The 14,860-nt window shown below is 40.1% G+C and overlaps 1 protein-coding gene across 4 annotated transcripts in view; it reads left to right on the top strand.

Moving 5' to 3' along the window:
* LOC104609933 (DEAD/DEAH box RNA helicase family protein) overlaps positions 1-14,860 on the top strand; it is a 123,813-nt gene that overhangs the window by 92,404 nt on the left and 16,549 nt on the right. For all 4 annotated transcript variants that reach the window (XM_088903463.1, XM_010276366.3, XM_088903461.1 and 1 more), the window contains 3 exons: positions 8,307-8,378; positions 8,536-8,688; positions 8,791-8,934. In XM_088903463.1, coding sequence (XP_088759589.1) covers positions 8,307-8,378; positions 8,536-8,688; positions 8,791-8,934 — 369 coding nt within the window. The remainder of the gene's footprint in view (positions 1-8,306; positions 8,379-8,535; positions 8,689-8,790; positions 8,935-14,860) is intronic.

The following is a 14,860-nucleotide window of genomic DNA, read 5'->3' as shown; positions in this document are numbered from 1 at the left end:
GCAGCTGACAGCATATGCAATGTTAGGCCAAGTCATGCAAAGATATAGCAGTTTCCCCAAGAACTTTTGAAACACTCCCTTATCCTTCAATAGTTCCTCCATCAAAGGCAGAAAGTTTGTGACTCATATCAAGAGGAGTAGCCACTGGTCTTGCGCCCATCTTGCTTGTTTCAATGAGCAAGTCTAGCGCATACTTTTGTTGAGAGATAAAAATTCCATCCTTAGACCGAGCCACTTCTGTGCCAAGGAAATACCTCAACTCCCCTAGATCTTTGATCTCAAAGTCTATATGAAGGAAAGGTTTAAGATCATCAATCCCTGTCACATCAGTACCGATCACTACTATATCATCAACATAGAATATAAGATATACCACCAATGAATCTCTCCTCTTCACAAAGAGGGTATGATCGGACTGAGTCTATATGTAACCAAAATTAACAAGGGAAGCCCTAAACCTTTCAAACCATGCCCTAGGTGACTGTTTAAGTCCATAGAGAGACTTCTTCAGCTTGCACACTTTTCCCTCCATATCTGTGCCATACATCCCTGGTGGGAGAGACATATAAACTTCCTCATGTAATTCTCCATTCAAGAGTGCATTTTTCACATCTAACTGATAGAGTGACCAATCTGAATGATCAACCAAAGATAGTAGAACCCGCACAGATGTCATTTTTGCAACAGGAGCGAAGGCCTCCAGATAGTTAATACCATAGGTTTGTTTATAGCCTTTTGCAACCAGCCTAGCTTTGTACCTCTCAATGGAGCCATCAGGCAAATCAACCACTTCCCATGTGTCATTCTTATACAGAGCATCTATTTCAATTCTCATAGCATCCCTCCATTCTAGAAAAGTAAGAGCTTCTACTACAGACCTGGGTATAGGGTTAGAAGTAACCGAAGAAAGAAAGGCATAATATGAAGGAGAAAGAAAACCATAGGAAAGATGTTTGGAAATGCAATGTGCAGTACAGTTCCTTTTACCTTTCCTGATAGCAATAGGGACATCAAGATCTGGGAAGGGCGGCTGCCAAGGGATAGTATCAATACCTGTTGTCTCTTCAGTGATTGGAAGTGTAGGAGGTTCATGTGATGTAGAGGAAACAATTTGCTCACTTCTGGTTCTTTGCTATTGGTATCACCTGGGATTAAAGAGGGGAAGAGGAGGTAATGAAGAAGGCTCAAGAGGAGACTCAACAGGACAGGAAGTGGGAGTGCAAACAACTGTGACAAATTCTTCCCCTTTGAACAGTGCTTCCCCAGAGAAGAATCATAGAAAGGAGTGGACTCATCAAAGGTAACATCTGTTGAAGCATAACGAGTTCTGGTGTTTGGATCAAAACAGCAATAACCCTTCTGTGTGGAGGCATAACCAAGGAATATGCTCTTGTGGGCCTTTGGTTCAAACTTATGTCTCTGGGCACTTGAAATGTGTACATAACAAGTACAACTAAAGACACAAAGGGGAATAGGAAAAAGGTCCTTACCCGGATGAAGGAGGCTAAAGGGATTAAAACCCAACACTCTGGATGGCATACGGTTGATTAGGTAGGTTGTAGTGAGAAAAACATCCTCCCAAAATCTTGTAGGGACATCTGAGGCAAACGGGATACTTCTTGCAACTTCAACTATGTGACGGTTCTTCCTCTCAGCTACTCCATTTTGTTCTGGAGTACGAACACAAGAACTTTGGTGAATAACCCCAAAATCAGTGAGATAAGAGGTTAGGTTTTTCTCAAAGTATTCTTTTGAATTGTCAGATCTTAATATTTTGATTCTAGTATCAAATTGGGTAAGAACAAATTCATGGAACTGCCTCACAAGTTTAGGAACTTAATCTCGGGATCTCATAAAAAATAACCAAGTATATTGTGAGAAATCATCAATGAACAAGATAAAATATCTATAGCCTTAGAGGGTAAGTGGTATGGCCCCCATACATCAGAGTGCACAATATGGAATGGAGAAGATGATCTTTTATTACTCAAAGGATAATTGTTTCTACAATGTTTTGACAATTCACAAGACTCACAATGAAGACCGGACAAGTTAATTCCCTTAAACAGTTTTGGGAATAGATGAGTCAAAGTAGAAAAAGATAAATGACCAAAACGAAAATGACATAACATGACACGAATAAAGGACTCTGAAGAGGTAGATCCAAAAGCAGTTTTCCCAAGTTGTCCTTGGATTTGTCTAGGAGTATGTAGCAGGTATATTCCATTCGCCTCATGATCACTCCCAATCACTTTCTGAGACTTCAGGTCTTGAAAAACACAATAAGAAGGAAAGAAGGTTACACTGCAGTTCAAGGATTTAGTTAGGCTACTCACAGACAATAAATTAGTATTCAGTTTAGGGACATAAAGAATAGATGGAAGAGAAAGGGAGTCTGTAGCCTTGATGGTTCCCTTGCTAGAGATAGGAGCAAGTGAGCCATCAGCTAGGGTAATCTTATCATGGCCAGGAAGCAAATCATAAGAAATAAATAAAGTGGAAAGGCTGGTCATATGATCAGAAGCACCATAATCAATAATCCAAGGGATCTTACAATTACCTGAGATAGTTGCATGATTGGCAGTAGCACGTATACCTGAATGTGCAAATGCAGAGGTAGTTGGATTTCCCAAAGGGTTGGAGGAGGAGGCTGCACTCTCTAGGCGACTGATCATCCTCCCATACTTCTCATTATTCTGCCTTCATAACTGCTAATTGTTCAATAGCAGTCTTCTCATCAGTTAAGCACCTTTCATTATCTGGAATAGTGGCTATGTTGGCACTTCCTGACTTCACATTATCAGCCTTCTTTTGGAAACGAGGTGGAAGGAGTTCCGGATGCAATTTCCAACATTTATCTATTTTATGTTTTGGTTTCTTGTAGTACTCACATACAACTTCCCTTTTTCCTGAACCACCTGAACTGCTTGTAGTCACTTTCGATTTCAGCCCCATATTAGCAAAATGGTCACTTGGGATGGTCCCTTGAACCTGGACCAGCCTCCTGCTCTCTTCACTATTCACCGTGGCATAGGCCTGAGAAAATGATAAATTATCCTTGGCTAAGATATTCTGTCTGGTGATGTCAAGCTCGGGGTTCAGCCTTGTCAAGAATTCAAATGCCCTGTTTTTCTCATTTGTACTTTCCCAGACAACAGTTTCCATTAGGTCTATCTCTTGCCACGAGATTTCAGCATTGAGAAGTAAACAGCTAAAGGTCTCTCCCCTTGCCTTAAATTATTCATATCACTCCTTACCTTATGCCCTGGCCACATTTAGTTTTTGTGAGTAAGTTTCAACCACACTATCCCATATTTCCTTGGCTGAATTCATCCATAAATAATGTTGACTAATTTGTGGTTGCATTGAGTTCACTAACCATCCAATGACGGTATAATTCTCTTGCATCCATTTTTCATAAGATGGGTCATCTTCCGGGGGTGCTTTCTTGCTCCCGGAGATATACCCCCACTTGCCTCTACTGCAAACATGAATTTTTACTAATTGCGACCATGCTAGATAGTTGGTTCCATCCAACTTGACTGTGGTCACAACCAACAGTGAGTCTACGGGAGCTCCCGAAACCTATCCAGATTCAGCCCCACACTTTATTTTCAACTCCCGAGATACCCATCTTCCTCAAACAACTCCAAAAGAACTTCAAATAGCTTCAAATAACAAGCAAGGAAGACAGGAAAAAAAAAAGACACCAAATACCAACCTCTATGAAGTTGAATATGCCAGCTATGTCTCACACGGAACACGGGAGAAATCAGAAAACAGCAGCCGCTCCTTGTAGGCTTTACAGAACACCACAAGACTTGAATCGATCTTCAAGAAAAGGAGAAAGAACCCCTTCAATCACTGAGCGCCAAGGTTAAGCTCCTTGTGGGGCCCGCAAACAGAATTCTCCAGTTGATTAGGGTTTTGGGCAAAAAACTCCAGGGTTTGTCAGAATGATGACCAAGACAACATCCTTTTCTCCAAAAATCCACTAACAACTGGGCTAAAAGATTTCTTCAATCACTCATTCGATTCAGCTCTCCATACACACTGTGTATGGAAAAAAAGAGGAGAAAGAGAGCCCGTTCTGATACCAAGAAGAAAAACAGTCCTAAGGAATGAGAGGACTGATTTAAAAGTTGTGAAAAGGTGTTAGATATCAGTAGTAAAGAGAAAAGGAGAGGAGAGAAGAAGAAGAAGAAGAAGAAGAAGAAGAAGTTGGCGGCAATAGGGTTTAGAGAGAAGTCAATCGAATGTTTTCTTTCTTCCCTAATCCTTTTCATTAAAACATAATTTATAAAGTTTTGGTATTTACAGAGAGTCCCTTAATTAGGCGATTAGCTTAATTAAGCATAACATAAAGAAGTATAAAAAGGCCCATTAGTTAGAAGGCCCATTAACAAAATAAACAGAAACATAAACAAATAAAAGCCTCCTATGGGCCATTCGGCCCATTCTCTCTACACCATTATAAGACTCAATTCTAAATGGACCCCAAACATCTAAATGAAGCAAAGCAAAAGGACTCAACATACAACTATCAATTCTAGGACTGAAGGAAACCCGATGGTGTTTTCCATACTGACACGACTCACACTGCAAAGAAGACAGACGACTCAATGATGGAACAAGGAGCTTGAAAGCTTTAAGAGATGGATGGTCGAGTTTACAATGCCAATGAAGAGGAGTCAAAGAGGTTTGAAGTACAACTGTAGAACCACCACCGTCAAAGTAATACAATCCACCAGTTTCATATCCTCCACCAATCTTCCTCCCCGTCGTGAGATCCTTAAAAACACAAGAGGAAGGGTAAAATGTGATAGAACAATTGAGGGATTTGGTTAGTTTACTAATAGACATAAGATTAAAAGGAAACTTGGGGACATATAAAACAGAAGACAAAGAAAGAGATGCTGCGTTAACATTACCAACACCGCAAATGGGGGAAGTAGATCCATTGGCAAGGGTAACATTATGTGATGTGGAGGTTGGAGAAAGAGAGGAAAACACACCTAGAGTCTCGGTCATGTGATCAGAGGCTCCAGAGTCAATTATCTAGGGGGAAGGTTTGGATGCTAGGTAGGCCATACCTGAATGAGTAAGGGTGGCAGTATTCTGATGGGAAGTGGCCTTAAGGAATCTCTCATACTCTTCTCTTGAAATAATTATCATCTCCTTCCCAAAAGTAGTTGTGACTGAAGAAGGTGTTGGATCAACTGGTTGAGTATCACTGGCTTCAATTCCACCAACAACTGCATGATTAGCCCATGTGGATGGTGGGTCATGCAGATCATAACAAAAGTTAACTGTGTGTCCATCTCTCCCACAATGTGGGCATTTTCTAGTAGTGCTTCCTCTTCCTCTGGCACAGCCTCCCCCTGAATCACGACCTCCACCACTGCTACGACCAAACATAGGGTTACCATGGCCTCTTTTAACTGTACGACCACCTCCTCTGTGCCCATAAGATCCTCCTCGAGTTCCAACAAGTGCTGATTTGTCGGGAGATATGGTACTCTCTGTGGGACTAAGAGAGATCCTACGAAGACGGGCAAATACTTCTTCTAAAGTAGGGAGAGCAGACCCCCTAATATTTGTGCTCTGATTGGTTCATACTCTGCTTTCAGCCCCACCAAGAACCGGGTAATATCTAGTTGTTCCCTTTGTTGTTGTTGAATTTTGACATCTAGAGATAAGGGATGATAGACATTAAGTTCATTCCGAAGATTTTTCATACTGGCATAATATTCTTTAAGGGTCTGATTTCCTTGCTACAAACTGAAGTTTCCATAATAGAGTTTCTTAGCGTGTTCCCATATATCCTTTGTTGTGTCTAAAAACATGAAGTTAACACTAATTTTAGGCTCCATACTATTCCACAACCACGCCTTGACTTGAGCATCCTCCTGCTCCCAATCACTAAAACCCGGAGATTCAATAGTAGGTTTCTCCTCTTGTACATGTTTCACTTTCTTCTTAGCCCACTGACTTAGCCCATGGTAAGTAGTTTTCACCGTTAAGTTTGATGGATGTCATCTGCACACTTGAAAAATTAGAGGAGATCACCACACTCAATTTTTGGTCACCACTCACATCACCCATCGATGCCATTTCAATCTACGAAGCTGGTTCTGCCCGCCAGAAAAAAAAAATCTCAATCCCAAACACTGTAGCTATTGTTCTTTGAATACTACACCAATACATGGAGGTGTAAAACGGGTCGTGTCACCCGAGGCCCGGCACGGCCAGACATGAATTTGAGCCGGCCCGACACGATGGTCCGCTGGCCGTGTTGGGCCTGGGGTTTTAGGTCCACGGGCCGGGCCGGCACGGTAGAGCCGAGTAGGCCGTGCCGCCCGTGGCCCGCCTGCCGGCATGGCCTAGCCCGTAGCTCGGCCCATATATTATATATATTTATATAGTATTATATAAATTATAATTATATAATAATATAGTATGTAATATATTAATAAAATAAATATTTTTTAATTTTATTGTACTAATTTATTTAATTATTGTATATATAAGCAATTTTATACATCAAAATTCATATAAATTTAAAATTTTAAGTTTTTTGTCAATTTTTTTCGGCCATTTCTGACGACCCATTTTACACCTCTACCAATACACTCATAATCACCACGAACCTGCCCTAGCATACATTCGGCCACTTCAGTGAACAAACAGTTTTATAACCACAAAATATCCCTCTTGAAACTGCTCATTAGAGGTTCAGACCACCACAACTATAACCACCACGGCTGTCACGCATGGTGACAGTAGTCCAAAATTTTTTTTTTCTTTCATTGGGACTGTCGCACTCCCCCCCCCCCACCCCACCAGTAATCAAGCCACTGTAACCCTAGGACTGTCAAATAGATTGCCGCAGATATCTGGGGGTTGCCGCAGCCTTCTCCACCACCTACGCCAGGTTGTGCAGACAAGAGAAAAGAAGAAAAAAAATAAAAAGACAAAGAGGGAGGGAGAGAGAGCTGATTGACTGAAGCTGTAGTCTTCCTCTCTCCTTTATTAGTGGTGCTCTGATACCATGTGAAAATAGTCCAGTCGAACAGAGATAGAAAAAAGAGAAGGGAGAGAAGAAGAAGAAGAAGAGGAGAAAAGTAACTGAGAAGACTAAAAGTTTCACCTAGTCGGCCATATATTTATATTTATCAAAACAGTATACAAAGTAAAAGATGCCCCTACTTATGTATGGGACATATAATTAACATATTACTTAAATGGAAAAGACTAGAATACCCCTCTTTAGCGGACTCTAACATAGCTGATTGTAGCAAAACAGAGATGTGTTGAGGAAGAAAGGAATGATTGCTGTTAACCACTGTTGTTTAGGTGGGGAGGATGAGGAAACTGCTAAACACCTCCTTATTTTCTGCAGCTACTCTCACAGGAGTCTGTTTGGTATGCACTGGGTTAGCCCCCTGGACCTTGGTGGGTTAGCCCCCTCTCACAGGAGTCTTATGGTCAGGCTTTTTCTAAGAAGGCAAGGTTCTGTGGAAAGCTTCTACTTTGGTGGTTTGTTGGTGCATCTGCAGAGAGAGGAACAACTGCTTGTTTGAAGATAAGGCTGGTTCCCCTGAGAAAGTGTGTGCAGTTGCTGAGAAAACCTTGGTGAAATGGGCTTCCATTAGTCATCTTTTTAGGGGTTTCATTCTAAGCATTTTGTTGATCACTGGAATACTATTTTGTGGGAAGATGATTTCTCGGTGTAATCTCTAGCCTGTTGGCTACTTCCTTGTATTCAGCTTTGGAGGAAATATCCCCCTCAACATTCTTATCTTATCCTTCCTATTAATAATATTCACCATTCTCAAAAAAAAAACCTGTTTGGATAAGATATGCCTCTGATCAGTCTTGGCATTTAGAACACATTATGAGTCCAGGGTCTTAGATTAAACAGTGAATATTTCACTCAGATGGGTCCCATGGTCCAACTAATTCATGGTAGACTGTTCAACCAGGGAGGGATTAGGAGAAAGTTGTGTTGGGGACAAGCAGTGCTTATATGCTCAGCTTTCTCTCTGTATTTCTATAGGATTTTTCTGCCATTAGTCAGAAAGCATAAAATGGCATGAGAAGATGTGATAAAAACACAAAAAGATGTATTGGGATTAGATTCTCAGTTACCTTGTTTCTTTTGGTTAATGATTTAGGATTCTATTTTCTTTACTCTTGGCTCTTGCACAACTGGTCATTTTATTGCTATTTATTTGAAAATATACTAAGAGATGGTATTTTCAACTTATAAGATTTTGAAATTGTTCACATTGAATATCTTTCAGGGGGATGTTGGATGCGGGAAAACAGTGGTTGCCTTTTTGGCCTGCATGGAGGTTATTGGCTCAGGTTATCAGGTTTAGCGTTGTAGAACCTTTGTTGCTTTGATTGCTCATTTTTGAGTTGTCATGACATTCTAATTCTGGTTTTTCTCCTGAATTGTCTTAGTTTCTTAAACTCTCTGTTTGAAATGCACTTCCCTAATGCTTATATCTGCTTGCATCTCATCTGTAGGCAGCTTTCATGGTTCCAACTGAACTACTTGCTATCCAGCACTATGAGCATTTTCTTTCTTTGCTGGAGAATATGGAGGAGGATCAGTTTAAGCCATCTGTTTCTCTACTTACAGGTTCAACATCATCAAAACAAGCACGGATAATCCGTCAGGCATGCATTATCATGTGTTCATCCCCTTTTTTTTTGTGTTTTTCTCTCTGTTCTTGCCTGTAAATTTAGTTACATTTTATGAATGACTTTGCTGGTTGACAGGGTCTGCAATCTGGAGATATCTCACTAGTCATTGGAACCCACAGCCTAATAGCTGATAAAGTGGATTTTTCAGCATTGCGTATTGCTGTGGTTGATGAACAACATCGCTTTGGTGTGATCCAGAGAGGAAGGTTTAACAATAAGGTTGTCCTATTCTTGCTTTTGAATTCCAAGCATGATGACCTTGTTTTTTTTACTTCTCTCATAAGTTGTTCACTCTTACATAAGAGTTTTCTTGGATGATATCTTCTTAGTGAAAGGAAACTGACTTTAAGCTTTGTTATGCCATGTAAAGTTGTATAAAATAAAAATTGCAATGGTTAATGTTAGGTGGTATTTCTTATGAAAAGTTGACTGCTAGTAGTGAGTATTTTTATCTGATTATTGACAGATCTTTAGGAAAAGGGAAATTTATTGATCAGGGGACTTACCCCTGAGAGACCAATTTCCCTCTTTGTTTGCTTTGTCAGGTTTGAAAAATGAACCCATTTCCTCTTTCTTAGTTCCTTCTGATTCATCTCTGCTAGCCATCATTGAAAATGTTTTCTTGAACCCCAGTAAGGAAGACACCAGAATCTGGACCCCTTCCTCCTCCGACTTCTCTTGTGCTTCGTTTTTTGAGACATTAGTTCAACCTACTACTCCTCTTGGGTTGTCATTCCCTGTTAAAGAGATTTGGAGCAAACCCATTCCTCCTCGGGTTGGTAGTTTTTGTTGGGAAATTTTCCTGGAAAGAATTAACACAATTGACTTCCTTCAAAGAAAGAGGTCCAATTGTTGTTTACCTCCCAATAGGTGTATTCTTTGCAAAGCTGATGGGGAAACGGGTTACTAAGACTTTTTGGGAGTGGGTGCTTTTCCTTTTTGGGTGTACTCGGAATCCTCCCGTGAGTGTGCAATGCTTGTTCTCTCCCTCGTTCTTTAGATGGCCTAAGAAAAGGGGGAAGGTTATGTGGAGAAGCATTAGGGCTGCAGTGTGCTGGTCAATATGGGAAGAAAGAAACTCACGAATTTTTTCAGACAAGGAAAGAACCACAGAAAACCTAATAGACTTGATACACTTAAGGGTAGCTCACTGGCTGAAATCAATGGAGATATTCTCTGAATTTTCTATGGCTGACTTGTTGAGAAAGTGGAAAGAGGTAGCTACTGCTGCTCTTTGTAAGAGGACCTATAGACCCTCTTGGACCCCCCTCCTGCTGGATTCATAAAACTGAATTTTGATGGATGTAGCTTAAGGAATCCAGGGCCTTCTGCGATTGGGGGTGTGTTTAGGAATGAGGAGGGGTATATTATTGTCATTTTCTATGGGTCAATTGGAGAGGGTGACTCTCTTAGGGCCAAAATTCTAGCAGTTCTTGAAGGAATCCAAAGAGCAAGAGAATTCAGCATCAGATGCTTAGTTATTGAGGGGGACTCGGAGGTGAGTGATTAGGTGGCTGAAAGGAGACAACAGTGGTTTGTGGAGCTACAGCAATGAGAAGAAAAAATTTAAATGGCTGAGTAAGGATTTAGAGGTGAAATACAGATGGGTGAAGGGAAGTGCTAACTCAATGGCTAATGGGTTAGCTAAGCAAGGGGTGGCTAAGGGTTCTTTGTTTTGGGCTAATTTTTAGTTTCTTCTTTGTCCTTTTGTTGTTGGGGAGTTAAGATAGTTTACCTCCCCTATTCTGTAATTAAATTTCACAAATATTATTCATAAAACTTTCTGTTATTGATCAAAGAGAAAAGAGAATATCACAATACATAGCAGTAATCAACCCATCTAATTGGTTAACATCTCTTTTCTAAAAGTGAATAATGACTTGCTGATAACCTGCTACAGTTATTGGACCTTTTCTGAACGGAATCGTGTTTCTTTTGCAATAACAATACATTAAACTTCTAATCGCCTTTCCTTGAACAGAAAGGAACTAAATACTTTTCTAATTTCTTTTGGGGATTGTTGGTATCGCTATGTTTGACACAGATGTGTTTTGTTGCTAGCTGGCAATTGCACATTAAACAATTCAGTATCATTCTGAACCAATATTGTAAAGGAATTGTTTGTGAACACATCTGATTTTGCATTGGATAGATTGGCTCTTACCTGTTTATATATGACAATGGAAATACCTAAATTTCTGACAAGTAGGGAGGCACATGGAATGGCATTAATAGTGGACCTAAAAGATAGAGATCTGCTTTAAGTAGATTTTCTGTGTTCACTCCCCTGTTCCATCCAAGTCAGGTATCCGCATTATGTAGTAGTAGATGTCCAACTAATATTTGCTTCTCTTCACCGAGTATTGTAGTTTCAGGACTGACAAATTAACTATTGAGTATCGACAGAAATCCAACTTACAAAAATGTAGAAGTTATGGAGTAATTTGTTTATAACCTCTGACTATTGCAACTTGCTTAATGTGACCCTTATATGAATCCCTTAACTGTCAGTAATGTACCTCCATTTGCAATATTGAGGTTTCTGTTTTGCTGTTATCCCCCTTCCTCTTTTTTATATAAGGCCCTTTATTCTTTTCCTATTGTAGTTGTACAATCTGTTGTTTCCTTGACTCCTGATGGCTTAATAACATTGTTATATTGTTGTTGAGAATTTCTAATTGGTATTTCATGTAAAATTCTATTAAAGGAATTTTGGGAATTGGGAATATTTGAGGTTTCATTTAATCTGGCACTGTGTAAATTTTGTGTTGAAGATTAATCAGTTTTATGATGTTTTTTATGAGTAGATGTTTTATGTTAGTTGTTAGATAGGAGGTGGGGACCACAGTAGTTATGTGAGTCCAAATTTTATTATGTTTTTGTGTCTTATATATGCTGTTTTATGTCTTGCCGCCCTATAAGGGCATAGTTGTCTTTGTACTGCTCTATTATTTTTAGTATAAATAATAAGTGAAGGGGGCGGCCAGATTATTGCTCTCCTTTCTTTTCAACTTCTCTTCTTCTCTTCTTCTCCTTCTCTCTTCCTTCTTTCTTCAAGAAACTCCTTTTATTTCATATTTTTTAATTTAGCAAGCTTTCTACTTGATATCAGAGCAGCGACTAGGGTTTCGAGAGCATTATCATGTAGCCCTATTCTTGAATTTTTTTTGGTGGGATCTAGTCATTAGGAAGGTGATCTACTGTTCGTCATCAAAATCAGGAAGAACTGGAGTACGGGGAAGAGTCCTAGAAAAGTTGGACTCTTTGTTTTTTATCTGATCTTGGGCGGCTAGGTATTGTTAGCTTTCTTTTGATTTCCTGAAGAGTGTGGTTTGGTTTCTGGATTTTTCTGAGCCTCTTGGAGTGATCGATTCACTCTTCTCTTTGTTGGGAGGCATGGGGAGGAGAGAGATTTCTCTCCAACTAGGGTTTTCTTCTTCCAGAAGGATTTGTTTCTATGTGTGATACTAAATTGTTTGTGGTAGGTTTCCAATCTACTTTTTCTTACTGTTGAACTGTTTGAAGTAAGATGGAGAGTTGGAATACCGAGATGAAATCTACCGGTACTGTGGGACTAGGTGTTGGAGGTAGTCGTGATATTTTTGGGTCTGGGATCATTACTACAGTAAAACTTGATGGTACAAATTATTTGGAGTGGGCACAATTAGCTAAGATGGCTATTGGTGCTTGTGGAAAATTAGGGTATCTCACTAGGGAGGAGAAGAAACCTGATACAAACTCTTTCTGATGGGTGTAGGAGAATTACATGGTAATGTCCTGGCTGTGTAATTCTATGTTACCTCATATTGCAAAAAAATTCCTATGGGCTAATACTGCTAAGGAGATTTGGGATGGAGTGATTGAAACCTACTCTTAGAAATAAAATGAAACCAGGGCCTATCAGTTAAGGAATCAGGTGATAAATATGAAACAGGGAGAAAAACCTCTTGTTGTGTATTTCTCCATGCTGAAAACCCTATGGCAGGAAATAGATCACTTAGAAATTGTGGTATGGGAAAGTGTAAATGATGCAGCAACCTATCACAGATTGGTAGAGAGGAATAGGGTTTTTGAGTTCTTGGTAGGGTTGAACCTTGAATTTGACATTGCTAGGCAGCATATTCTTTCTAGGGAGGGTGTGACACTCTCTCAAGTCTATGCCTTTGTCTCTGGAGAGGAGAGTAGGAGGAATGTAATGCTGAGACAGCATGGGATTGACCAGTCGGCTATGGTTGGTACAACAAAACCTAAGCCGAATGGAGACAGGGGGAGTAGTGAGACTAGAAGGGAAGATAAGAAGGACTTGGTGTGTGATTATTGCAAGAAGCCTAAGCATACCAGGGACACTTGCTGGAAGCTTTATCCAAATCTTATGCCTACCCGGATAAGGAACAAGAAGGGAAATGTAAATGTAGCCACTACAGGAGACTCTTTGGTCCCTCTTTCCCAAACTGATTGGGAATCCATTGCAGTAGCAGCAGTGAGGACAGATTGGAGAGGTTTGGACAGCTTATGAGTAAGAAAGATTCACCTAGCACTAGCCTTCTAGATAGACAACAGAATGTAGGAGCCATCTACACCTCTTCTTTTGCACATACAGGTAGTTCATATGCAACTACAAATCTTGCATCCACTTCAGGTAAGGAGGGACATCCCTGGATTATAGACTCAGGAGCATCTGAGCACATGACTAATGCCCCTACCCTTTTCAGTTCCTATCAGTTGTGTTCTGATAGAGACAGAGTCTCTATAGCAGATGGTTCACATATTCCTATTGCTGGGAAAGGGACAGTTAGAGTGACCAATGATATAACTCTGTCTTCTGTTTTACATGTCCCTAGACTTCATACCAACCTACTGTTTGTTAGTTCTTTGACAAAGAATTTGAATTGTTTCGTGACCTTTCTTCCTGGTAATTGTGTTTTGCAGGATCTGGAGTCAAAGAAGATTGTTGAAATAATTTAGTTATTTGTGTTAGGGTTTGTTTGGCTAGTTAAAGTGTTTTTTATTTTTTGTTATTTCTATTATTGTACTCACTTACAGCAGGGGCACAAGAGTCTTTTCCCTTCTTATTTCTACCGCCCTATATAATATAATAGAAGCTAGCACCGCCAGCACTGTTGAATTGCTCCAAACCTTTTCTTCCTTTCTTTCTTCTTCTTTTCTCTCTTCTTCCCTTCTCTTCTCTACTTACTCATATTTCAATCGGATTTAGATGGTATCAGAGCAAGGCTGTTGAATCTGGGCAACCAAGTTTTTTCTCTTCAAGTTGTTGAATCTGGGCAGAACAGGAGACTGAATTTGGGCTGATCAAATCAGATCTGCAACTAGTACAACCCTAAAGTTTTCTTTCTTCTTATATTTCTTTCCTTGGTCGTGTACCAAGTGGAGAACAAATGAATCCAAACCACTGAATGTCGGCAGACTTTTGTGAGGGTTATACCTTTTTTTTTTATTTGTTGGATCGTGTGATCCTGTACCTGTGAAAAGGTGACTGTAGGTCATAGATGACCTGATTTCTCTACTCGTTAGTCTGATTTCATGTGTGTTAGGATCTCTCTTATTGATTAATGTTGTGGTGGAACTTACTGGAAAACCAGTAGGTTGGGACTGTTCTTCATGCAGATCTTAAAATCAGTTTCGTCATGGTTCTTCTTTGGAAATTGGTGCTGTTTCTTGTGCTCAGATTAAGTCCAGAACTGAATGTTGTGTGTGGAGCTTTTGTCAATATAAGGAGGGATCCTAAGTGTTGAGAGTTTAGATAAAAAAACTTTGTGTTTACCATGTCGTTTGAGAATTCTGCTACTTCAGAGATTTCAGGGAGCTACAATGGAGTGAGTGGGGGAATGGATATGAATTTCCCCATGGCTGTTATTCCCTTTGATGGTCTGAACTACCTTGAGTGGTCTAGGGGAATAAAACTCTACATCACTGCTAGGGGGAAAATAGGATACATCAATGGGAGAGTGAAGGAACCGAAGAACGGAAGTGCTGAATATGATGGGTGGAAACAAGAGAATAGTATGGTGATGTCATGGCTCTTGGTTTCCACGCTGCCACAGCTAAGGAAGACTTTTATGTGGGCTGAAACTGCTTGTGAGATATGGGAACAAGCAAAGTCCACCTATTCAGAGCAGAGACACTA

The sequence above is a fragment of the Nelumbo nucifera genome, chromosome 4, assembly GCF_055504915.1.
Source record: "Nelumbo nucifera cultivar China Antique chromosome 4, China Antique-T2T, whole genome shotgun sequence".
Lineage (NCBI taxonomy): Eukaryota > Viridiplantae > Streptophyta > Magnoliopsida > Proteales > Nelumbonaceae > Nelumbo > Nelumbo nucifera.
Note: the sequence above shows the minus strand (reverse complement) of the source record. Positions and strands in the feature narration are given on the sequence as shown.